This window comes from Micromesistius poutassou (genome assembly GCF_964030765.1).
Source record: "Micromesistius poutassou genome assembly, chromosome: 16".
Taxonomy (NCBI): domain Eukaryota; kingdom Metazoa; phylum Chordata; class Actinopteri; order Gadiformes; family Gadidae; genus Micromesistius; species Micromesistius poutassou.
Window position 1 is genome coordinate 10555673 of NC_140286.1, and position 25622 is coordinate 10581294.

The 25622-nt window shown below is 45.5% G+C and overlaps 2 protein-coding genes and 2 non-coding genes across 4 annotated transcripts in view; 3 read left to right on the plus strand and 1 right to left on the minus strand.

The window, feature by feature from the left end:
- The window catches only part of colec12 (collectin sub-family member 12), a 33302-nt gene extending 15622 nt beyond the window's left edge, over positions 1-17680 (minus strand). Inside the window, exons 1-3 of the mRNA XM_084480558.1 lie at positions 17501-17680; positions 13478-13528; positions 2527-2649 (exon numbers count right to left, since the gene is read on the minus strand). Coding sequence (XP_084336684.1) covers positions 2527-2649; positions 13478-13528; positions 17501-17507 — 181 coding nt within the window. The 5' untranslated portion in view covers positions 17508-17680. The remainder of the gene's footprint in view (positions 1-2526; positions 2650-13477; positions 13529-17500) is intronic.
- Positions 1309-1391, plus strand: AC3HAE_031431 (transfer RNA leucine (anticodon UAA)). The gene has a single exon. It is a non-coding gene; the product is annotated as a tRNA-Leu (tRNA).
- Positions 1845-1927, plus strand: AC3HAE_031432 (transfer RNA leucine (anticodon UAA)). Its single transcript has one exon. It is a non-coding gene; the product is annotated as a tRNA-Leu (tRNA).
- Positions 17681-21351: 3671 nt separating the features above from the next.
- On the plus strand, positions 21352-25397 carry clul1 (clusterin-like 1 (retinal); the record flags this gene model as incomplete). The annotated part of the gene is made up of 7 exons (XM_084480739.1): positions 21352-21454; positions 21745-21893; positions 22131-22301; positions 22518-23004; positions 23562-23684; positions 24718-24953; positions 25212-25397. The coding sequence occupies 7 exons, from the start codon at positions 21352-21354 to the stop codon at positions 25395-25397; spliced, it is 1455 nt and encodes a 484-aa protein (XP_084336865.1).
- Between the last annotated feature and the right edge of the window lie 225 nt (positions 25398-25622).

The following is a 25622-nucleotide window of genomic DNA, read 5'->3' on the forward strand; positions in this document are numbered from 1 at the left end:
AACTGTTCCTCACCCAGAAGGCCGGGCAGGTTTTGGTCCAGACTCTTAACCTCGTGTCAAGACTACTGCAACTCCCTTATGGCTGGTCTGCATGTGCCGTTCAACCTCTGCAGCTCATCAACCCTGCACTCTCTACCAGTGGCTGCTCAAATCTCATTCAAGTCTCTAAAACTTGCCTACCATTGTATGAAAAAGATCAAATGTGTCCCTTGATGACTGTCAACTTAAGACAAAACCAGGATGGCTGAGTGGTTAAGGCGTTGGACTTAAGATCCTAATGGACAAATGTCCTTGTGGGTTTGAACACCACTCCTGGTAGACCGGTATCGTTGTGTTTCAATTTGAACACTATGTAGATTGACATCTAGAATTCAAGTCTGATGGCATTCCTTCTGGCAATCACTCACACAGCTTTTCCTTCCACAATCTGTATTTTTCAAGGTTTGAAACCAAAGTGGCAGTGCAACTCACCCATCATTAAACTCTCCATCAATATTGAGAACTCGGAGAAAGACCAAATGGGTCTTGATGGCTGTAGGTTCTGGCATTCATTCACACATCTTTTCCTACCACAGCTATGCGGATGACACACAACTCTGTCTTTTTCAATGTTTGAAACCAAGGTGACAGAGCAAATCAACCATTGACAAACTCTCCATCAATATTGAGAATAATGTGGTGTCTGCGGATCGGGCGGCTAGAAACCTGGGAGTGAGCCTGGATGACCAGCTGTCTTTCACTGCCAACATCTCTGTGACTACCCACTCCTGCGAGTGATGCTTCACAAAATCAGGAGGAAACAACCGTTCCTCACCCAGAAGGCCACACAGGTCTCTGCAGCTCATCCTGAAATGCAGCAGCCTGGGTAGGTCAAACACCTACCCAAGTCCTCCGACACTACAATGCTCCTCCGTACACTGAATTGAATTGAATTGAATTGAAAAGTCTTTAATGTCCCCAAGGGGCAACTTGGTTTACAACACGTAGCCAACACATACAAAAAGACAAACAAAAACATGGAGTAATAAATAGGTAAAAACATAAATACACATGTAGAACCACCATGCTACAGTACACTGTATTAAAAAAATTAAGTGCTGTGACATGGGCAGGGATAGCAGATGACCTATCGCTTGTTGAGAAGCCCAATAGCTAAAGGTACAAATGATCCATCAGCTATTGCGCTTCTCAACAACCCTGCACTGTCTACCGGTGGCTGCTCAAATACAATTCAAGTGACTAGATGTTGCCTACCATGATGTGAAAAAGTCTAAATGTGTCCCTTAATGGCTGTAAGATTAAAGTATCACCAGGATGGCCGAGTGGTTAAGGCGTTGGACTTAAGATCCAATGGACATGTGTCCACGTGGGTTCGATCCCCACTCCTGGTATACTATTACTGCAGATGGCACACAGCTCTGTAAATTTCAAGGTTTGAAACCAAGGTGTGAGGGCAAATCACCCATTGACAAGCTCTCCATCAATATTGAGAACTCTGTGGCATTGGCGGCTCAGACAGCCAGGGACCTGGCTGTGACCCTGGATGACCAGCTGTTTGTCACTGGGAGTCTGTTGTTCCACTAAATCAGGAGGATGCAACTGTTCCTCACCCAGATGGCCATGCAGGTTTTGGTCGAGACTCTTGTAACCTCACGTCTAGACTACTGCAACTCCCTTATGGCTGGTCTGCATGTGCCGTTCAACCTCTGCAGCTCATCCCATATGCAGCAACCCTGCACTCTCTACCGGTGGCTGCTCAAATCTGATACAAGTCTCTAAAACTTGCCTACCATTGTATGAAAAAGATCAAATGTGTCCCTTGATGACTGGCAGCTTCTGTCTAAACCAGGATGGCCGAGTGGTTAAGGCGTTAGACTTAAGATCCAATGGACATATGTCCTCGTGGGTTCGAACCCCACTCCTGGTAGACCATTACTGTCATATTTGTGTGTTTCAATTTGGACTGAACAGTATATAGATTGACATCTACAATTCAAGCCTGATGGCATTCCTTCTCGCAATCACTCACACAGCTTTTCCTTCCCCAATCTGTATTTTTCCAGGTTTGAAACCAAAGTGGCAGTGCAAATCACCCATCGATAAACTCTCCATCAATATTGAGAACTCGGAGAAAGACCAAATGGGTCTTGATGGCTGTATGAACAATTCATCACATTGATGGCCAAGAGGTTAAGGTGTTAGACATAAGAACCAATGGACACCTGTCCTCGCAAGTTCAATCCCCACCCTCACACTAAAAAATTCTGTATCTAATAGTTGAAATGCCGGTGATTAAGAGGTACCACATATGCATCACTTTCTCAAATGGATAAATGCATACCTTATAATCAAAACCAATCCGATGGACCACTCAACACTAGTTGATTTAGTAGCAATATGACAACATTGTCCCGATACCTATCACTCAAAATAAGACACATTCAGTTAATAATAATGACAAACAATCACTGGTTTAAGAATGGTGAACCTTGTTCACGGAGGGACTATTCACAAACGATGACTTACCCTTGTATCCGAGCACGGCCACCGCTATGGTGAGCAGAGCACATAGCACATAGAGCAGGGCTATAGCTGCTCTCAACGCCCAGTCATTCTTACACTTGGTGCACTCTGTACCCTCTTGGATTCCTGCAAGACAAAATCAACAACAAGAAAGCTTTGGGTCAGAAATGAGAAACACAAAGGCAGGCAGGCGAAAGCCGTTATTCCACAGGATGATGACACTGGGATGTAAAGGGGACAAGCAGGATGTATGGGGGAAGTGACATACTTTGTGGCTGAACTCTGACCACGAATGAACAGGAGATGGCTGTGGTTGAGTGTCAATCGAAAACATTTACTCTTGTAAAAAAAGGGGAAACAGGAGAGTTTGTATGAAACCCAAGATATTTTGTTCCAGCTACAGCGCATATGTTGGCCATACGGCAGCAAAAGCAACAAAAAACGAAAGAACAACGAGGCAAAGCAATACCAAAATGGAAACCTTCTCTGTCATTCTCATGTTGCTAACCAACCTCTGAGTGTTGAATATAGATGGTTTTCTATGTACCCAACATAGTATGATGCATTACTTAACATTGTGGTTGCTAAAGTCAGGGGGTATGTTGGAACTTGGTGAAAGGTGACCTAGTGCCCTTTGGCATACCAAGTGTAGCAATCCCTGAATTACAAAAGCCTGGTAGCATTCTTCATATATCAGACAGGAAACTGATGATTGCAATATTGCAGTAATAATTGAATGCTTTTAAGGGTGAAAAACACTTTTGCCAAACGGTCAAAAATGGTCTTGAATTGTTGGCAATACAGTAATCATTCTCTAGAATTTCCTCAGATTTGGGTGTCAAAGGCAGTGGAAAAAAAGAACACAGCAATGGTTATGGCTGATGAAATGATTAAGAGAAACATTTCTTCCATATGTGTGCACACAGAGTATATAGTACTTCTCTCTAAGTCTCTGTAAACAATTACCATTAAAAAGAATGTTTGCAAAGTCTGCAAAAGCTGCAACCAGACTGCCGGAAATGTATTTGCTGTTTGTCCAACGTAGATTAACATCTCTATACAGTGCTATTTTATACAGATATGTCTGATCCACTATACATGTGTACTGTATAATATATACTGTATATATTATAACTCTTTATAAGAGTTATAAGTTATAACATTGTTTCACTCTTGGTAGAGGTTTGTTAGTTTATTTTCAGAAGCAAACAGGATGGTGTGTGTGCTTGATAATTCCCAGAGAGAAACAGCTGTGCTGCATTACACTAGCAGACAGAATACAGTCTAGGACTCAACTGACTTGCCTTTAACTTTCAAATGCTGTAGCAAATAATAGGAAGGGGGTCAGATTCACAAAAGGGTCTTGGGAACCAACATATTCATCACATCATTTTTTATTTCGAACACTATAGAAAAAATTTGTAAGCATGGAATAAAACTACTTAAGAAAACAATTCTAAGAAGTTCTTAATTTTCTTTAAGAAAATGAAAAGGTTCTAAGGAAAATATTTAGCAACCTTCGAATTTCTTCTTGGGAAACTAAAATCTGGCCCCTGGTTGGCTGGCTGTAATAAGCTGATTTTGTTCAGCTATCCAGCCTCAAGGTAGTGTTGTTGCCCTGCCGGGGCTGCATCTGCCAGCCACAGGCGTCTTGGCTCCATCCCTCCATGTCAAGGGGTGGGCTGGACCCATTGGGGGAGAGGATTGCCCTCTTGGCCTTGGACCCACACATCTGTGAAAACACTGTGGCCTGAGCAGCACAGCGGGGCCCAGACGAGGCCCTCCTGCTAGACAAGGAAGTGTGTGCCGAAGGCTCCGGCCTGAGTGTGAGCCCGAGTGGGGTACTAGACGGTGAGAGACCCCCCCGTGGCCCCGCCCGGCGTGCCGTCCTGAGGAGCAGCGTGTAAACAAGGCGATTTAAAGTCAACAGCGTAGCTGGGAGAACACTTTGGATGGAGTAAAGCGCCAGTGGTAGTTACCAGATGGGGGGGGGGGGGGATTGCAGCTTCGGAGAAAGCTAGACTAACTTCACTGGGTGGACCTTTCAACCTTCTCAGCACAAAATACACATAATCGGACGACTTGAAGCCATGCACAGAATAGCAGAGGCAGCGCTCACCTGAGGAACGTATTTCAACGGTTCCTTTGCACCGTGTGAGGTATCTCATAACTAAAGATGATGAAGCACCTGCACATCTGTGAGGCTATAGCTTGAACACACTATTTTATTCAAACAACCTCTGACATCCACAAGCGGTCACCCGTGGCAACAGCTGAGCTACTCCCGGCCCAGAGGCTGTGAAACAAGACCAGGGGGGTCCCAAGCAAGGTGCTGGGATAGTCACGGCGGATCGCAAACTTAAACCTTATTAGAAGTGTGCAGGTATGTTGGGTGGCTGTACTTCATCGCTGTTAAGTTAACAGTTTACACAGGCTTTGTGTTTAAAGATGAGAGCCACACCTAGACCACTAGAAGCACAAATAAGAGTAGAATTCAATAAAAGGTGCAACACTGATACTGAATAAGCACGCATATCTAAAGGCCACACTTCCAAAGTTGACGTAGGATTTGAGAGAGCTCACTTAGTAGTTCATTTTGGCTTGGTGAGAGAGGTGAGTCAAAGCATAAATTTCTCCTCACAGTTTTCTCTGTGGTTTTCTTCCTTGCTCCGTGTACCTGCAACGGGACTCACGGCCATGCTTAGGCTCACAGTGAGTCAGTTGGCAGTGGAAATTTCCAAAGCAACACAAAGAGAGTCTGTGCACACCGGGGCATTCTGTGCGTGAGTGAGGAAAACCATTGCATGGACTGTTAATGCTACAGTATATACAGTAAAAGTAACAAGGATACCACAGGAATAACCCTGACCTCGCGCTCGGCTTTGTGTGAAAATGCACGGGATGCGATGCTAAGAAAGGAACATTGTGCAATGTTGTTGTTTTTTTATTCCTGATTTTTATTTTTAAGATGACTCAATGGTTTGAGCAAGCACCGCACTAGACTCTGGGACCTTTGGCTCTTTATTTCCTAGTCTAGCCTTGTGGTGGAATATATTTATTTCCACGTACAAAAAAATTGCACCCGCACACAGTGAAGCAACACACGTTTTCTTAATAAAATGCATGGGGAGAGACCAGCATGAAATAAAACTTCACTATAGCCCTAGACAACAGTTTTATAACAAATTTTGAAAAGTAACAACCGAATAAAGGCCTACATCCATCAATCAATAGATCAGTCAAATATTCACCACAGCAAATGAGAGGGGTTGGTTGTTTGAGGAGTTCTATATAACCTAAACAATAAGATTGTGTTTTCATTTTGGTCCACTCCACTCCACTAATAACGAAGCTCCCAATTACTTTAACTACACGGTTTTATGACAAAACTCGAGCGCACAGGTTTACTACGAGATCCAGGCTGCCCCACTGTGAAGCCCATACCGCTCCGCTAAAAAAAGAAAAGAAAGACAGCAAAAGGAAAGAAAGAAACAGTTTCCCCTGAGGTCATCATGAAGTCCTCCTAATAAGTACCCTGGAATAAACAGTTTCAACCGGAATGTTAACTAGTAAACACTCTTCAACCCGGGATGGGGGGAGTTGGGTGTTGGTGGAACTCACCCCTGAGACAAATTACCAAGCCACCATTAAGCTCCTCCGTTTGCTGAGCAAGCCCGGCATACCAGAGCCTCCATCTCTTCTGCTCTTCTCTTTTTTCTCCATCTCTCTCAAACAGGTTTATGACACTTCAAATTGGCCCTGGGCCCTCTGCCTGCATCTGGTACTTGTTAGGCTGGAGCCCGAATGAAAGGACGCATGAGAAGAACGCTGCATACACATGGCCCTTCGTGCCATGGTGTTCAAAAGGCAAATAGGATGTCGATGTCGAGATTGGCTATTAGCAGCAGTATAGTACCATGGGCGTCTTTGTGGGATGCTTCCTCTCCATAGTGTACATGAAAAAAGAGAGTTGTGGTCAAATAAGTGGATGTATTAATGCTGAGGTAAGGGAAAAATAACATACAACGCGAATATGTGGACTGCTATATAGGCACCATACGAGGAAGTATGGCCCGAGTCTGCTGGGGAAGATCTTTCTGGCCTTCTGTCATCTCTTTATATTCAACAGTTGTTTAGATGGAAGGAAGAGAGAACATCTTTTACAAGGGATATGCATCGCTAGAAATAGCAATGGGTTGTGCATGTTTTATGCTACGTTGCTTTTGTGATTACCCGATAAACAATGGGACAAAGTTCTCTCGAGGGCCAAGGCCTTTCATTTTTCAGTAACAGTTACAACTTTGGATTTGTTTTAAAATGACATTCCTAAGTGAAGCAAACTTGACTGTGTGCTGGCATTTCACGAATATTCATTCATATTTTAAGGCAATCAGCGTTGGCGACGCGTGCCATGAAGTGTGCCTTTCTTTGATTGGGGATTAATCAGTTTCATCAGCCTTTCCGGCTAGCGCTGTTCCAACGTTACACACATCTGCATACCAAATGTGTTCGTTTTCACAATGGCGTACACCTGCTTGTCCCGCCTGCTGCCAACTTTATAAGTGAAAACGGAGACCCAAGGTCTAAATACTAGACATCGCTTCACTAGAGGATACAAATTGTGAATGAAAAGACCTTGGCGAATTCAATAACAACGTGGTTCTGATTGTGCTTTTATTCCTTGACGATACAAATGAAAGAATGGATCTAGGACAATGGAATGGATATAACGTTGTAGTGGTTGTTGAAGCCTTGTGGCACACTATTGACAGTTTCAACCGGAGGTGAAGTTCTCTGAAAAGGGATCAACACAGAGAGTTGAAAATACGGAGAAAGAAAAAAACGGTCGATTATAGAAATCCCTCCGATCCAACGCGTGTCAGGATGGTTGGCGGTCCCGGTCGCTGCATGTGTGTTCGCTTAGGTCGGGGGACAGGATGTGACAAACAGCTCAATAACCCTGTGACGAAGAGAGAAAGCACGCAAAGTGTGCCGTGTAAACAAAGCAAAAGCCACTGTAATGGGGATGGTATTGGTTGCACTATCAAAACAGCCTCTTTTTTTTGTCCCAGTCAGCAGGTTCCATTCTGGGGCTGACATGCAGACTCGCTGGGAGAGGGTCTGGCAAAAAAACCTGTTTGTGAGGTTTCCTCGTTGAATAGTTTTGATGCACTTCTGCTGCCTCAGGTTATAGAAGAAAAAAGCCAAAGCGAGCAAAAAGAAAAGGTAAGAAAGCCTGATTGTAGAAGAAAGTAGTAAAACAACGACAGCGGCTCCACCTCGAGTTGGCAAGCAGAACCAAGTCTTTACTGGCACTACATTTTCTTTCTGGTTTTTGATTGAGATTTGTTTTTTCCCAGGTCCCGACTTGGCTGTAAAAGTTGGAAATCAAGCAGCACCTGCATGTGCATTATTAAGGAGGTATGTTCCTTTTAATAAACAAGTCACATGACTCTCCGCGTCTCTCACGCAAACACACACACAAACACACACACACACACACACACACACACACACACACACACACACACACACACACACATGCAGCCAATGTGTTTTCAAATTACACTTGAATAAGCTGTATAATCAAAACAGGATGATCACCATGATCATGGAGCCAGTGTAATGCTATGTAATGATTACAGTTGACAGTTAAACTAAAAGCTGTATAAATGTTGTTTTTGCTTTAACTAAACTTTTAAGTCCTTCAGTCTGAGAATGCATCAGTGATGAAATTCAGCCAAAACCGCCTGACCCCCTTAACCGCGAATCTCTTCAACACCTTAAACCAGTTGACTCTTTCACAACATAAAGTACTCGTTATCTCACTTTGGTTTGGCACTGCCAACCTCTTACCCCACTTTAGACCCCAGGGAACTAATCTCCCACTCCAAAGGCTCACACGCACTCCGATGATCAACGTGGAGGCCTTCAACAAGTTTTATAGGCCTTCGTAGCGAACCCCGTGAACATGACCCAGTGAACCCTCCTGCTCGCGTTACACCTGAGGTATGTTACGATGAGGTAATTTCAAGTAAAACACAACACCACGCAAAACTCCACCCAGAAGTGGGGTACGGAAAGCTGAGGGTCTTCTGTGGCTGATAGGTACAGAGCTGGAAGATCTGAGGAAGGACTTAGTGAAGGTTCACCACGGCCTTCCACAACATCGTCATCTTCGTCACACACAGCCGTTTTCTCACAACTCCTCCTGAAATAAATCACACAAGCTGTACCCAACCCGTAACCAAACTTCCACCACAACACCATGAACAACGTTAACACACAAAGAGTTGTGTTACCGCGTTGCTTTCTAATATCTTAATCGAACAAGCATGCGAGACCCCGGACCACAGCGAAGACCAAGAACCGCAGCGCAAGTGCTGAGTTCTGTGCAGAGGTACGCAGTTTCTTTACGCATGTCTTCCTTTGCTCCGAACACCATCTGTTCTGCTGGGTTTTTAGTGTGGTCTGGCCTTCTGGGTGGCAGTCAAGATCTTCCCGAAGTAACAACAGCCCCACCGCCACGCTCCCTCACAATTTACTGGAACTGCTGATGTGAGATCTCTCAAGACTCATGGTGTACTGGACGATCTGTCCCTGCGCATTACCGAGCTCCTGTCAGCCAAGCAGAGCCAATGAAAACCAGTCTGTGTGGAGCCGGATGGCATGACAATTACCTGCTCAGAAAATCACCATTTTGCTGGAGACTATAAAATAGACATTGGAAGAGTTTTACCTTGAAGTCAAATGTGAACTTCTAATGCTTTATTTAAAAATTCTCTCCACAGAAATATGTTGACTGAAACCATTCTTTGCTAAATCCTATGGAACCGGCTCAAGGAATGATAGAGAGCTTCCTTTCCAGCAGATGGGAATGCGCAAACAAACAGCAGACTCCAGACCTGCACTTTTCGGTCACTTGAAGTGCAAAGTCAATGGAAAAAAAGATCATGGTAGCCAACCATCTTTTGCTAGACTTACTTATGCAGCCCTTTTCACTATATCCCCTCAAATGTTAATAGGGGAACATAAGCAAAGATAATATCAGATCCAGTAAGAGCCAGTAAAATCACAGCCAAACGCACGCATCAAGCCAGAGCTGAAATGAAGGGGGGGGATAGCATGCAACAAAGTAAAATAGACATCTCTCCCTTTTGCCTCCTTCTGTCTTCTTTCCAAGAACACAGACGTTGACTTTGGACGTCCCCCCCCCCGACTCAAAAGACTTGAGCTTCAAAGCTGAGGCACAAGCAGCATGTCCTCATCATGAGCGTCCTATAATAGGAATTCAGAAAATGGAAAATTCACAGTGTCTACACTGTGAATTGTCTACAGTAGTTCAGTCGTTCTCTTGCTGTCCTTGCGGATGAACGTAGGCGGCCGTTATGGTCCCCGGCCAACAGGTCTCTTAAGACGCCGCATGATTTCGGTTTGGTGTCTGCTGGGAGATGGCGAAACTCACACAGTCATAACAAACTCCTGATTGACTGGGGGTTGAGTCAAGCCACAAAGCGGTCTGTCTTTCAGAGCTGCATCCAGCTGCAGCTCCACACATGGATCAGGGACACAATCGTTCTTTACATATAGATAGTGTTGTCTAATGCAACTTTACCAGCGAAAGCGCATTACCAGCGAGAAACAAAACCACATCTGTTTTGAACACTTTTTGTATATTTAACAGTATATTAAACTGTATTCAATACATGTTTTGTGGATATGATTTATGCTCATGTGCTGTATGTTTGTGGATGTATGGTGGCAACATTGTTCAATAACTACATATTTTACAGCAGACCAGTTGTCTTTCAGTAACAGTTAAAACCCTTACTTAAAGTCAAAACACAGAGAAGCACCAAGAAAACCTCTCAAACATATCTCAGTTTAACCTGGCTCTCACCGCCATTTGCACTTTGGCCGCTATCGCTGACATTATGTCAAAGGGTTAAATAAAGATCAGTCCTTAAAAAGAGCAGGGGTTCATTATGATGACCTGTGCCTGACCTTTCAGGACCCCTAGTGAGGGTCATCCCCCTAACTAGCCCCCCTTCGTTCAGCAGGAACCCTCATGATTTGTGTTCTCATCCAGGCCTGTCTTCCTGTCCGTGGTCAAGTCTGGAATTACCCAGTAATCATCTCACCGATCCCATCGCTCACATGTCTCCTCCGGCGATGGAGTTGAAATAAAAGTTTTTCTCAATAAAGTAAGGCAGTAAAGTGTCATTATTGTTTCGTAACACTGCCGCCGGCCATGGTCCAACGTTCATAGCATTGTCTTTTTACTGGTAGAGTTTCCTCCCTGGCTTGTCCTGGCTCCCACTCCTCCTCCCACACATACTCTGCATTTTATTATAAACATGAGCCAGTAATCTTTCAATAGGAATGAATACAAACTGCTAGCCTGCCGACTCAAGGGTGGAAGGGAAGGAGGGAGGGAGGGAGGGAGAGGGGTGTTGGGGTGGGGAGGGAGAACATTGTTTTCTGTTAATAACCCACTACCAACCCCCACAACGCCCCCCCCCCCCCCCAAACATAAATTAAAACCACTTGCTGCTTTGCCCACAATAATCGGCCCAAGAATGTTGAAGCACCTTGGCTGAAAGTAACGATGTCAGTAAACGTTCTCCCAACGCATCGGGAGAACACATAAAGGAGAAGAAGAGGAAGGAGATGATATGTAAGCCAAGTGGAAAAGCTCTCAGGCCAATGAAGTAATGGAATGAATACACTCAGTGATGTACCCCTCGCATTTATAAACATCTATGATGGACTTACAACGCCCCCCCCCCCTCCTACCCCTAGCCCGGCCCGACCACTTACTCTTAGGCTCAGTTGGAGACCAGCTCGCTGGAGTGAGATGTATTATACAACTCTGGCGTCATGGCGCATAGCTTAGCATAGCTTATGTAACTGGTTAAAGGACCTTGAGTGACTGGTCATTTCAGAAATGGGTTGAAACAGCACATGCAGTACATAATGTCCTTTTTCCCTTACATTCAGAGTACATTTACTTCTCCCCTCTCCCCCACTCCCAAACACCCTCCCATCTACCTAGCACACACACACACACACACACACACACACACACACACACACACACACATATACAGACACTAATTTGAGATTGTACATTTAGGGGCTATTTTTCCCATTTTTAGACGAGTGCCCACCACACATCCAAAAATACCCTCTCCTTTGGTTCTGGTGAAGCAGCATTGATTCCCACAAGCTACCCAAAACCCCTCCCCAGCCCGGCCCTAAAGAAAAACACAATCACTGCACCGATTGGTCTCACAATATAGTACAAGTCACCTGAGGTTCTTCATCACTGTCTCTCGCTCTGTTCATCTATCTTTGTTTCTATGGATGAGGTCCAAAGGGCAGCACATCTTTGCTGGGTGAACGTTCATCGTGGGCCACAGAGTAGTGGGTAAGCAACCTGCCGAGTCTGGCGGTTACCTCTGCGCTATAATAGATGTCCTATGACCTGCAGATCTTTGAACCCTAAAGTCTCCAGCCTCATCCATCTGCTCCTTCTCTTCTGACTCTACGGGAGGGAGGTTAGAAGCCCTTTCACCATTCTGTTTATGATAGGCAATGGCGCATGTCCCAACCTTGTCAACAGGATGGAACCGTGGCCTGAAACTATGACTCCCGTGATGGGGGTGCACCGCTACTGTGTATTTTGTATCGATATTGTAGATTGAGTGACAGAGGAGAAACTTGGAGAACATCTGAAAACAAATTCTGTCCATCTAGAACCATTTAAAGGTGCTGTATTCTCTCAAAGAAGGAACCTTGTTTTGTACATCTATAACCATTTATTAGGTCCTGTATTCTTGAAAAGAATGAACCTTGTTTTGGTCAATTGGGTCCTTTTCATCTCAGGCCATACCTTTCACCAAATGAAATGGATCCGATTGGTCCTCGATACCGTCTGACAGTCAAAACATTTCAGACTTGTTGAGGAGCCTGGTGTCAGTGGTAAAGACGCAGTCTCGGTACATGCCCACCACCACTATGAGAAAATCCTCAGCCCGGTCTCCCCCCTACCACCTCCCCCAACGGCTCCACTCTGTTCTGTTCTAACCCCAAACGCCCTGGCAAAGTCACCCAGTCGGCGACAGAGGAGGAATGTGGCTCCACTGAACAGCTCCCGGCCCGAGATGTGAGGCTGCCCATCGTAACCACTCACCCCAGAGCAGGTCACAGAGGTGTTGGCCCTGCCTTAAAGGAGTTTAACACATGTGTAAAGTGATCCTGGCCACGCTCAACTTGAAGCAGCCAGGCTGTCGCACTCGCTGATATGACTGCTGTGCGCAATCATGGAATGAGAACTCACCACTTCTGGAAACCTCAGCGAACACCACCGTGAGAGCCAACTCCCCCCCCCACTGTTGTAACATAAGCCCCCCCCTTTGGGACACATACATATATGTATGTTTAGGTAGTGGACACTAAAGCACGACTACAAGGAAGCTATGCATGTGGGTTGGTATGCTTTTCTTAACCAAGCATAACAAAGAGAAAAAAAAGAAGAATATTCAAATACTTGTTGGGGAATTGTACAGAAAGCGACCTTTTGCTGACAGCTCTTTTTTGACGTTTAGTTTTAGGGGGTTGAATGCTAATGGTCAGAGAACAATAATAAGAGGAGGTTGATATGCGCTGGATGTTGCTCCGCTGGTCAGGAACACCCAGGATGCTGTGGCGTTCCCCTTTCTGCCTCCGCTCCTCCGGCGTTTTATTACCGCGGAATAACACGGGAAGCAGCGTCCAAAATAAATAATCCTAAAGAGCGTTTTTTGTGGAAGCAAGGACGACTTGTAAGGTGTTTATATGTGGGTGAGGAATGGTCCGTCTAATAATGTAGAATCATCATGCACTATTAACATGCTTATCAGCAGAGAAAGCCACTTAGTCGGACCCCCTAAACATGCAGCCCAGTACTCACCAAACCTCTTGTAGCCAAAGGAATGGACCTCCTCGTCATCAGCAAAGTCGTCTACAGGAAGGGAAAAAACACGAAGTTCAGAAACATCTAGAAACACAATCAGTGTGGCAATGTCCTCAATCGACCTCTAAACCTTAAAATTGCTGAATAATTACAAATACAGACATGACTAACAAAAAGTGCAGCCCTGACCATAAATCACTTGGGAATGTCACCTTGTCAACTCCTCAACTTCTCTGTACAGGTCATTGCAGTCAACACCATCTTACGTACAACCGATAACCCAAGACCAAAAACCAACCAACCAAATCCAAGGTCTATCTCCCTCTCTGGCTGTCCCCTTTGCCCCCATCTCCTGTTTCTCTAAATGTCTTTCTCTCTTTCGGGTTCCCTTTCCCACCAGTCCTTTCATGTGGCCAGCTTACTCGTGGGAATGCACGCCCAGGAACATTGTCGTCGTCGGTCCTGGCCAGTACAAATAAAGAAATGCCATATGCCCCCGGGGAAAAAAATGTGTGAAACAGACTGAGAGGTGTAGAGAGATGAGAGAGAAAAACCACCTCATTACGGCAAAGATGGGGATATGTGCCCTACGCATATCACCCAAAGGGAGACAACAACCTATAGGAAGGCACTAGATGACTAAGTCACACATGTAACTGCCAAGGCAGTTGGTAGTAAAGACATTTTGGCTCAGGGAGCCAGGATAACTCATTGGCTCCTCTTGTTGCATTTGTTGACAATGTATCACAGTGTAATCTGATAAAGCCAAATTATTTACCCTAACCCTATTTCTCAAGGATGCTATTAGCCTATGACTCAAGGCTGTTGACTCAATTCCACATAAACATTGTATTACACGACGCTGCAACATCAATGATACACTGAGCACTCTCGGAACAGGTCCAGCTATTTGGGACGAAAACTAGGTCATCGTGTTTACCGTGTGCCAACAGCAAACAGTATCCTAACGATGGCCCGTGAGACTGAAATAAATGGATGGGAACAGAGTTTGAGTTTCAACCCACAATGGTTTCTGAGGACATCTTGCCTGATGTAAGACCAGAAACGCGAGCCACTAGGTGCTAGGCGAGATCAGCAGAGGTGAAGGTGGCTGCAGGCTCCTATAGCAAACACATCCCGCTGGGAACGATCCAAGAGCACGCCGTACACGCTGTGGGACCTCGGCAGGAACATCGTTCCCAGACTTTCTCATCCCACAACAGAGCGCCTGGAGCGGGATGCTCCGAGGTGTGTGTATATTGACAGAACAGAAGGCCGGGCGTGTGTGCGTGATATCTGTTTCAGTCATGTGGGTTTAGCGGCGAGAGAGAGGATGGGACTTCCGATAAAGGGCTGTCCAATTCCGTTACTTGTTTTGGACGCTTAACGTTTTCCCTACTTATTTTCCATGTCTTATTGTTCTTCCTGTCATGTCCTGATTTTTCTCTCTCCATGGACCGCTACCTGACGCATCTTATATGTATAGATTTACAGTTACAGTACACATTTGTTGTTACCACTACTCCATGATCGTAGGCGAAAATCATTGTTTGTCTATTTTTGTCTTTTTTCCATTTTGGAAAACATCTGCACGTTTCCCATGGCAGGCCAAACACAACCTTCTAATTATAGTAACTACACACAGCGAGGGCCTAGGTTTTGATGTTGTTTATCAAATGTGGTCTGTGTTCTAAGCGGGTGACCTGTGCCTGCTTACATTTCCAGTCTGCTTGGCTTTGCCTTAATACCCCACGCTGTGTCTACTCAGAGGCAGACATTTTCTAATATCCTTCCTTTAAGTACACAGAGTGTACTTAAAGGAAGTACACACATGATGCACTTTATCCACTCCTATGCTTGAGGAGGTAAAACAGAACTTTTCTCTCACAAACAGTAATATTATCTATCCAGGGGATGGTGCAAGGCTATGTTAGTGAGGACTACATGTTCATGGAACATGACAACTACAAAAACGGCTAGGGTGGCCCTCAGTATATATTTATGTGACAAGGAAGTATCGAAGGAAGAGATTATGTCAAGTCATCCCAATACTTCCTACTGATCGTTTTCTTTGCAAATAACAAAATAACGTCAATGAATACCTGCTCTATAACAATACTAATTAATATGAGACATTAGAAAAAAAAAGAGATTTAAGTTCAGCATCAAGTATTCAACTGCGACTTTCCGAGAGAAACCTTTCCACTGCAATCTTCCAATAGTATAGCCCATCAATATGTCTCAAGAAAGCTGATCTATTCAGGACTTAATAAACTCTAGACCTGCCACCACTGGAAGCTCATTTGTTCTGGTATGACCACGCCGTTGGCAGGAAACAGACCCACAGGAAGCAATGACTTTAAAACCCTCCATCTCCAAAAGGGTTAGGGTTAGGGCCCCCAAAGACACATGTAGCCAAGAGCAAAGGAACATGTGATCCACATTGGCAGTGAGGACACTTTGTTTTCCCCCCCTGTAAGCAGCCCCTCAGACTACAGACTATTTGTGACCAGTAACATCTGGCTTTGAGACGCGCAAAGAATGCAGTTCCGTGTCTAAAAACAGCCCTGTCTCGTTTCATAATACCTGGCGCTGCTTCAGCCAATGAAGAGTCAGGAGTCATTTGGTTACAAACTAGTAGATGAGCGATCTCTGTACTGCTGTTGACAGAGTTTGTTCAGGATCATCTGCTTACCTGAGAAACATTCACACAGCTTACAAAATAACGTCTGTTTGGCGTGCAGCCGTGCAGCTGCAAACTTTCCTTCGCTTCTCAGATCAACATGTGGTGGACTTATTGTCCTGACTCAGCGATGGAGGTTTTTGAGGTTTCAAAATAAATATATATTGTTTCAACCTTTCGCTAACCCAACTGATCACAGTTGGTTTAGCGTGAGGTGACTCAGAGGACATAGAAGAGTGTGGAAGGCAGTTACAGGGCCCCAGAGATGGGCCCCAAAGATGAACACACACACACACACACACACACACACACACACACACACACAAAACCCCTCATTCACATTCACTGACACGAGTGGTTCCAGCTTGTGCTGTACATCAGGAAACAACAGCAGCACATATTTCAACTGCTGATTGTAATGAGGAAACTGTGCATATTTCTCTCATCATCACGATTGCTGAGCAGTGTTGACTGATAAAGTGGAATAGAATGGATAACTGGCAGCCCCCTCCCCTTCCACAGAGACCTTTTGAACTGGGATCTCCATTCATTATTTGATCTGTCCAATACAATACAATGGTTTGTTAAACAATTGCCCTTCTCAGTAATGAAATGGACAATGAATTTGTCTGATTCCAATACATAAGCAGGTTACGTTAAAAAAATAGGCTTATTATTGTCAGACGCTATTAGAAGCCCTCCCAGAAACACAAAAGCATTTATTATTTTTGATGAACTATTTAATTGGATAATCCTAAAATCAACAGAAATAGGCTAAATCTTTATTTGCAGAAGATCTTTTTTTTTTTTTTAAAGACACCATATTTAGTTATTTTCCATAATTGTACATTCTGACACAATAGTCCCTGACATACTAGGTAGTATAGTAATATAAGTAACATAACCTATTACAGCTTTGTAATACATAGTTTCAATCATGCACAGTTGACTTTGACTCTCCAACAGCCCTACTTGTGATTGTAGAACAGGACTATTTATATATTTTAAAAACATTTCGTCGTTGTTTTGTGCTATATTTAAAACCGTCCCGTCGTTTCATTCTAAAGATACACGTTTAGTAGGGGTTTGAAGTGCTGCCGCAACCAGATGCAAAACAATCCCTAGAGCCAGTCCCCTGCAGGAGCGCCTGATGGGCTCCAGATGTGGCAGGGAAGTTGTAGCCTACGCATTCCTCGTGTTCCCTCGGAGAGTGCTCCATAGTAGCACTTTAGTGCAGAACTTAAGAAAATAAAACGAATAATACACACCAATCATAAGTTATTACTCACTAGTTTGCAGTTTGAACACCGGATACAAAAAGTTTTTGATTGACCTACCTTTCATTGTGCTTCACAGAAGGTCGCGGACTTGATGTTTGGAGTTACATCCACTGCATAGCAATGTGCATTTCGTTCAGCACATAGTTGGAGCGCCTCTGGGTCTGCTGATAACCTCTTTATCCGCAGGGTTTACGGTTCCGATTACAGCTTGCAAAGGTTTCAGCACTTTCCTCCGCAGCTTTTGTGTTGCAGAAGTTTCTCCCGCAACAGGTAGCCACAAGGTTGCACTTCTGAAGCCGGGGGAGGACCTAGAGTGATGTTCAAAGTTAAGATGATTGGTTAGGAAATTTGAGGTTGCAAATAAAAGGTGTGCTCCTATTCTCCACGCAAACCTCTTGCAAAGTGCTGACGTTTGTCTGCAGCAGTGGTACCAGCAGTTGTAACCAGAGCCCATGGCCCATGCCATAGAACCCCCTCCTCACCAAGAGAGGGGGGGGATGCTCAAACGTGAAAGGAAGTCTCGCGCCCGTAGGGCTGGCCGAGAACACGTGCTCTGTACATCTGTATGTGCGTGTGCACATGGACACCGGCCTCATTTAAATGTGTACAATAGTCCGATGTTCGGTCATTATTGACAGCTGTCCTTCAACTTCAGGGAAACCTCCCCTGTCCAAATAATCAACCAATCATGCAAGCTACACGGTTTTCGATGTATAATGAAACTAACATAATTCAATACAAATCCATATTGAGTAGATTGATATGTGTGATCATTCATTGTCAGTCTTCAATCTACGATGAATGAATTCCAACAGAAACATTGTCAGATGTTGCAAATCCAAACATCTGCCTTAACAACCGCCAATTGGTTACACTGTTTCAAAAATAGCCTTGTTGTTATTATATGACTGGTTTCAATCGACATCCATCCTCTGGCAATTAGTCTGCTTTATTCCGAAAATGGTTCTTACCTTTCATTCAATTCCCTTGACCCACTGCGGAGCGAGGCATTGCACTAACGCACACAAAAAACAAAGACATTACAACTATTGGCTGACTGACAAAAACAATGCATTAATCATGCAGAGGACCACTATATAAAACAGCAGCCAAGGGTACATAATAACTATGGGATGGAACGCAGAGGTTCTGGGCCCCAGAGGGGTCGAGACTGGGGCTCCATGGTTCTGTACACTCTGCAGGCCCTGTAAAGGTAGTTACATGGCTGTTGCCATGTATAGTATCCACTCCCCTGTTAAAAATGTTGACTTATGGGCCCATCTCTGAGCAATCGGCCCAAGGCTCTCATCACCCCCCTGGGATGACTGCTAAGGGTCGGCCATAGTCTTATCAGAACCAGGTGTGTTAAGGTGTGTGGAACAACAGAGGCAGCAGCAGCACCAGTAACCGTAACACTTACCGTCTTTAGCCCCACACACACACACACACACACACACACACACACACACACACACACACACACTCTCACACACACACACACACACACACACACACACACACACACACACACACACACACACACACACGCCACACAAACCACAAACACACACTGGTTGCTGGTGCTGATAAGGACCCAAGTGAGGACCCTATTTTCTGGGTCACTGCATGCAAGGAGGGCAACACTTTGTACAGGGTATACAGGGGCAACAATGACAAGACAGTGCCCGTCCACATGCATCACATTCCTAGCAGAGCTGGAGATACGTATGTCCAGTTTTCCGTTTTGTGTCCAGGTCAATGTTGGGTTACATGTGTCGTCCATGCAGGAGTGAATGTTGAGTCTCTGAGTCTCCCTCAGGTGAGCGTTGTTGACAGGGTCGGTCAGTCTCGTACTATGCAGGAGGGTCCATATGAAAACGAGAAACAGATCATTCACCCACTGCCTTTCATGTGAAGCTATGGGATAACTGTAGTGCTGGACACCATCCCCAATAACACAGGTCTATGGCAGTTTGTACACATTGGGATTAGCCAGGCATCACATGCAGGTACATGCTGTAATTGGATGAAGCATGGGTGGAAATAGCACGGACAGACAGGGGGCAGGTGAACGGAACTATAAAACACGCGTCCGCACGGAAGACTTCATCTCTCCGAGCTCTATCGGGGATCCAAGCACCTTACCATCTGGTAAGTCCACCTCTTTTCGTTCTGGTCATAGTTGTATTTCCATTGAAGTTGTTTATGACCCCGATCTGTTCAGCCTGATTCTCTGAGTGGCTTGTAGATGACATTGAGATGTTGTTTGGTTAGGACTTGGCAACACTCCCCCAATAGTAATAAAAGGCATATCCAAAGGTGATTTGGTTCATTTTTGTGCAATGCAGTACTAACCCATAGTATTTATAAAACAATTACACTCGTATGGCACTGTTTCAGAAGCTGCTTAACTTTCAGACTTTGCCTGATTCAATATACTTTTCAGACAGTATTGATAAATAGACCCCTAATGGGGTCCATCCCTTATTTACCATTACAAATCTTGCCAAGTTATGTAACTCCACGCATGGCTGAACTGGGACAATGTCTCTCAAAGTGAAACTGGCTTGGTGACTCGGGAGTGTGACGCAGTTTAATACCTCTTGCAAGTAATACGTAGACCAGAGTAAACATCAGTGGTGAGCCGGGAAGAACAACAACAGATGGGTCACAGACAAAGCTCAAGAATGTCTTTGGGGGGAGGTGGACTACTTTTAATATGCCCTGACTGCAAGCACTTTTAAATCTGCACTACGTAACTTACTTTCTTACTTACTTACGTAACTGCAGCAATTTACTTGAATAAAAAAAAAAAACTCTTTCTTTCTAAATTGTTTATATGTATTGCCATTTTTTTATATAGCTATATCTGCAGTTACAACTCAAGTCACTGGAGGCTGGTAATGGCAAAACTTACATACTGCAGGTTTAAGTACTGAGTTAAACATCCATGGGGCAAAGTTGTTCAAATGGCCAGGTCGACAATGGACTGGTGCGGGAACAATCCATTTCAGAACAGAAGGCATCATTAACCCATTTTATACCAGCTCAAGGTTAACAGTAAAACAATTAAGGAACGATAATGACAACAGATATAAATGTTAGCATTTGATGTCTGCAGTTTGAAAGTTTTAAATTTAAAGGATGAAGGGTTACACCATAGTTCATCATGGGGTTGAAAATAAATGATGCAATCAAAAGGCCTTAGGTCGGGTCAGGCAGGGATGTACTCCTCCTTGTTCCCAGAAGTTATGCTCCCACCTCATTTTCATACTAGTTTAGAAACCTGCTTTAAAAAGCACAACGGGAAGTGGGGTTGATCTCAAAAAAGATTGTTAGCTCTTGCAAAGTTATTTAAAATGTGTGTGTACAGAATATGAGCATGTTTTGCAAAATGAGAAAAACAAACAAGAAAACTCCTGCATCAGGGCAGTGTCAACAAACAAACACTTTGTGAGTTTTAGGATTAACCAGGCTAAGCCTCACAAAAAAGACTGCTCCGCTTTGCCACATTTAGATAGATGTGCAGTGCCATCAAGTGGTAGAGGTTTGTGTCTGTGTGAGTGTGTGCGTGTGTGTGCGTGTGTGTGTGTGTGTGTGTGCGTGTGTCCATGTGATGTTGATGTTGACCAACTTGGGCTCAGGCTCAAATCCTATTAGTGATCTGGATAAGCCCGGTTGGTAGGGACATCTGCTGAGCGAAACACTTGAGTGAAACATGTGTGTCATCTGAAAGTTTTAGTGTGTGCCCGCCCTGACTATGTGTCTACATGAAGGCGACTCATGTGCTATTCTGAGTTATGCGAATGATCCCGCATGGATGGGATGTAAACAATAAACAACGTGGTCCTTTTTTTTGGGGGGGTGACTTCTTCTGTGTGTAGACGAGTGAGAGGCGGAGATCCAGGATGAGGATCCTACTGGGCTTGCTGGTTCTGGTGACCACCCTGGTGGTCCTCCACGCTGCTCCTGAAGACCAGTCCAACGCACTCCCAGTGGAGACTTTGAAACGTGAGTTGGTGGAGTGGTTCCTAACCCCCCCACCCCCCTCCTCTCCCGAACACACACACACACACACACACACACACACACACACACACACACACACACACACACACACACACACACACACACACACACACACACACACACACACACACACACACACACGTAAAGCGTTTTGGACATGCAATATAGTATGAATTATTTATAATTAACAGCTTATCAGCAGCGTTACATTGAACTTCACAGTATAACATTTGCCATAAGACGAGCCCATGTCCTCCCTCTACTTCTGCCAGAGTTGTCCCTGGATGGAGAGAAGCTGGTGGACGCGGAGGTGAAGAGAGCTCTGTACGGGGTGAAGGACATAAAGGAGGTGATGAGGAGCAACGAACTCAAGCACCAGCACCTCATGAAATCCCTGAGACGCAGCAGTGAGAAGAAGGAGGTGGGTGGACCTACAGAGATACACACAGGTGGCGTTCTGTTGGCATGGAGATGTCAAAAAAGATGGCCATGAAAGATTATTATAGAAATAGTTTAAAGAAAGAAAGATAACACGAATCCAATAAAGTTTTGCTTCACAAATCCCAGTTTTACAAAGAGATGAATGAATGAAATAACAAACAAACAACCGAAAGAATGAAAAAAGCGAATTCCTACATCATAACGATTCTGCCACCAGGGGGCAGCACAGCTAAAGCGGGAGGTGACTGAGAAGCTGGTCAAGGCGGAGCAGAAGTGCCAGGACTCACTGCAGTCCGAGTGGGAGCAGTGCAGGCCTTGTCTGGAGGAGGCCTGCAAGTCCTTCTACACCTCCACCTGCCGTAGGGGCTTCGCCTCTTTCCGCGCCAAGGTATAGAAAGTCTTGGGGAACAAAAGCAAAAGTCACTTGCCACCTTCAAAACTAAAATGTCAAATTCATTCTGAGCAAAGTCTGTGTTGTTAGTCAATCACATTTTTGAACACTATATATACACTTTGGCTAATACAATTTACTGAATGAAACATTGATGAATAAAACAACAAATATTTAAACCAAACATCACATTGACCCGTTCGCTCCCAACAGGCACAGAGCTTCTTCCACAGAGTGTCCCGCCGCTCCGTCCCCCAGGAGCCCGTCGTGGAGGCCGGGGACATCATGGTCAACCAGGAGGCCGGCAGCCCGCAGGCGGAGGCGGCCGAGGTGGCCCTCATCGAGGCCTCCTTCGGCCAGCTGATGCGGAGGGTGGGGGGCCTGGTGGACCGCAGCCGGACCCTGGTGGAACGCACCAGGAGCCAGCTGGACGAGGCCCTGCGCGGGGCCTTCTTCAACGGAGACGAGAGCAAGAGCGGGAGCGGGAGCGAGAGCGAGAGCGAGAACGCGGAGCCCGCCTCCCAGGGGCCGTTCGACCCGGCCCACGACTCGGGCTTCCTGCAGGGCGTGGGCCTGGAGGAGGTGCTGGACTCCTTCTATGACTTCGGCAGGAGCGTGGTGGAGGAGTTCGGGGCCGTGGTGGCCACCAAGGTGTTGCCCGAGGACTTCCACCAGGGGCCGGGGGAAGGGAGGACGCAAGGTACACGGGCCCTCCGAATATGTTATACTTAAAGGTGACCTATTATACCGCCAGGTGTGAGCGTGATTAGCCGTTACAAGCCGTTTTGAAAATGGCCTCTTCTGACATCACGAGTGGGTGTGTCCACCTAGATGTGTGCTGGATGGATCAGTCCACCAGCCTACCCAGTGGACTGTAGCCGACATTGCTCATCTATCCGTCATACATCGGACACGCCCACTTGTGATGTCAGAAGAGGTACATTTTCAAAAAAGCTTGTAACGGCTAATCACGCTCACACCTGGTGGTATAATATGTCCCCTTTAATACAAACCTAGTGTGTGAAGGCCTTCATTATTATCAGACGTTCATTCCTCATCATTCTTAGTCACCTGTTTTTTGATGTGCCAAGTAATATGTAGAAAGTTGTGCAGCTTGGAAACGTGATGAATATCTATAGATACGGTGCATATAGATATGTATAGAACTTTGTGGTTCAGGGTTTTGGAGCTTGTAAACGTGACATATATCTATAGAAACGTATCAACACGTATTGTACCTTGTGTTTCTGGGGTCAGTGCGGGGCGTGTACTCTCGGTACCAACACAACAGACAGCTGTGTCGGGACCTGCGCAAACAGACCTCAGAGTGCTGGCAGCTGCAGGACCAGTGTGAGGCCTGCCAGGGCCCCCTGCTGAAAGGTGAGGCTGGTACACATGTGGCACACACACACACACACACACACACACACACACACACACACTCACACACACACACACACACACACACACACACACGCACATACAATCATTTGTGTGCACTTACTGGAATCTGTCCTTGACAACCAAATCTGCGTCCCCCTTTTCCCAGCACAAAACTATTTTGGTAGGGAAAAGTTGTATTATTTAATATTAAAAAATTATAGAAAAAACAAACAAAAAATATATATCAATATTGGTGAACACATAAACGGCGTTGCAAATACTAGCAAAAGCATCGGCCTTGTTCATGATTTTAGTCAATCATTGGAAAGACCTAGAGAACTTACTTTAGTATCATTCAAGTACAATTACCAATGTAATCCTTCACAGTACCCCTAGGGATACTCACACCCTAATTTTAAAACCACTGTATGAGACTACAGCCTGTGATTCCCTTTGAAGTGGTTTCTCTGGGCATATCAAGTAATAAGTTGGGGTTTGAACCGTCAACCATCTGCGCAGCAGACGAGTGCTCTACTTGCTGAGCTATTACCAGTCATCAAGCAGATGTGGTTCAGGGATAGATCAGTACATGTTTAAGAAGGTGTATTGAGATCCATCAACTACATGGTTCTTCACAAACCAAATGGAAAGTTTGGTTCAGACGAGTTGGAACAAGGACATGGCACAGCATCCACTACCAGTGTGTGAGCACCCACTTGGGTGATGCAGAACACTCACTGTGTACCGGTGATGCAGTATGCTCCACACAGATGGACTAGGGCCCAGTCTCATTTCTCTCCCCTTAACAAGAACACTTGCTTTGAGTGCCCTTAGCTGCAAGTCAGCTACCGAGCTGGCTAGCGTTCAAGGGTTGATTTTAGGGGAAAAACAGCACCCCTTGCTCCCTTAAGTATGGAGACACCCTACCCCTTCGCGGGAACGCGCAAAACCTAGGGTTAGGGCTCAAATCTAGGGGAAGGGGGAGAATTAATACATCATGCATCATCCTCATACCCTCCCTCCCCCACAGAGTGTCCCAGTGTTAGGGAGCTTCACGTGGCGATGGAGGAGGCCTCCCAGCTGCTGGAGGTCTGCAGGGAGCAGTATGAGGAGATCCTGTCCGTGGTCCAGCGCCACACCGACCAGACGCTCAGCTGGCTGGGAGACATGGCCACAGAGTACAGCTGGGTGGCGCCCGAGTGGACGGAGGAGGGCAGCAGCAGCACCACCGGAGACCACCCCTGGAACATGTTCCGCATCACCACGGTGAGCCGCTGGGACGGGTGGGTGGGTGGGTGGGTGAGTGAGTGGTGGTTGGTGGGTGGATGGATGTGCGGGTGGATTAGTGAGTGAATGGGTGGTTGGTGGGAAGATGAGAGGGTGGTTTGATGTTTGGGCGGATGAGTGAGTGAATGGGTGGCTGGTGGGTGGTTGGATGTTTGGGTGGATGAATGAGTGAGTGGGTGGATGAGAGGCTAGATAAGTGAGTGAAAGGGTGTTTGACCTGGGATCTCCTTTTTCCAGGTGTTGCCCAAGAGCAGCGGCGGAGCGGAGAACGCCAACGCCACTGAGACTGAGGTCCAGGTCACCATCTTGAACTCAGCCCCTCTCATCTTCTCTGTCCCCGGGGAGCTGAAGATCCAGGACCCAGGCTTCCTCCAGTATGTCACCCAGGAGGCCCTGGGCAAGTACAAGGATATGGTCAGGTAAGACGTCTGCTTAGCGTCCAGCCAGTCTCTCAAGTGTCTTTAGAGTAGCAGTCTAGAAATGGAGCCTCATTATTGGCTCATGAACTCAGACTGCGTCCATATGGCATAATGGGATGTATCTAGCCCTCTTTAATGGTATTTTTGTATTCCGTTGCAACGTTTAACTAGTTGTTGTGACGCTGATGCTTGCTGTGTTTGATACTTTTTTCTTACAGACTCGAGGATG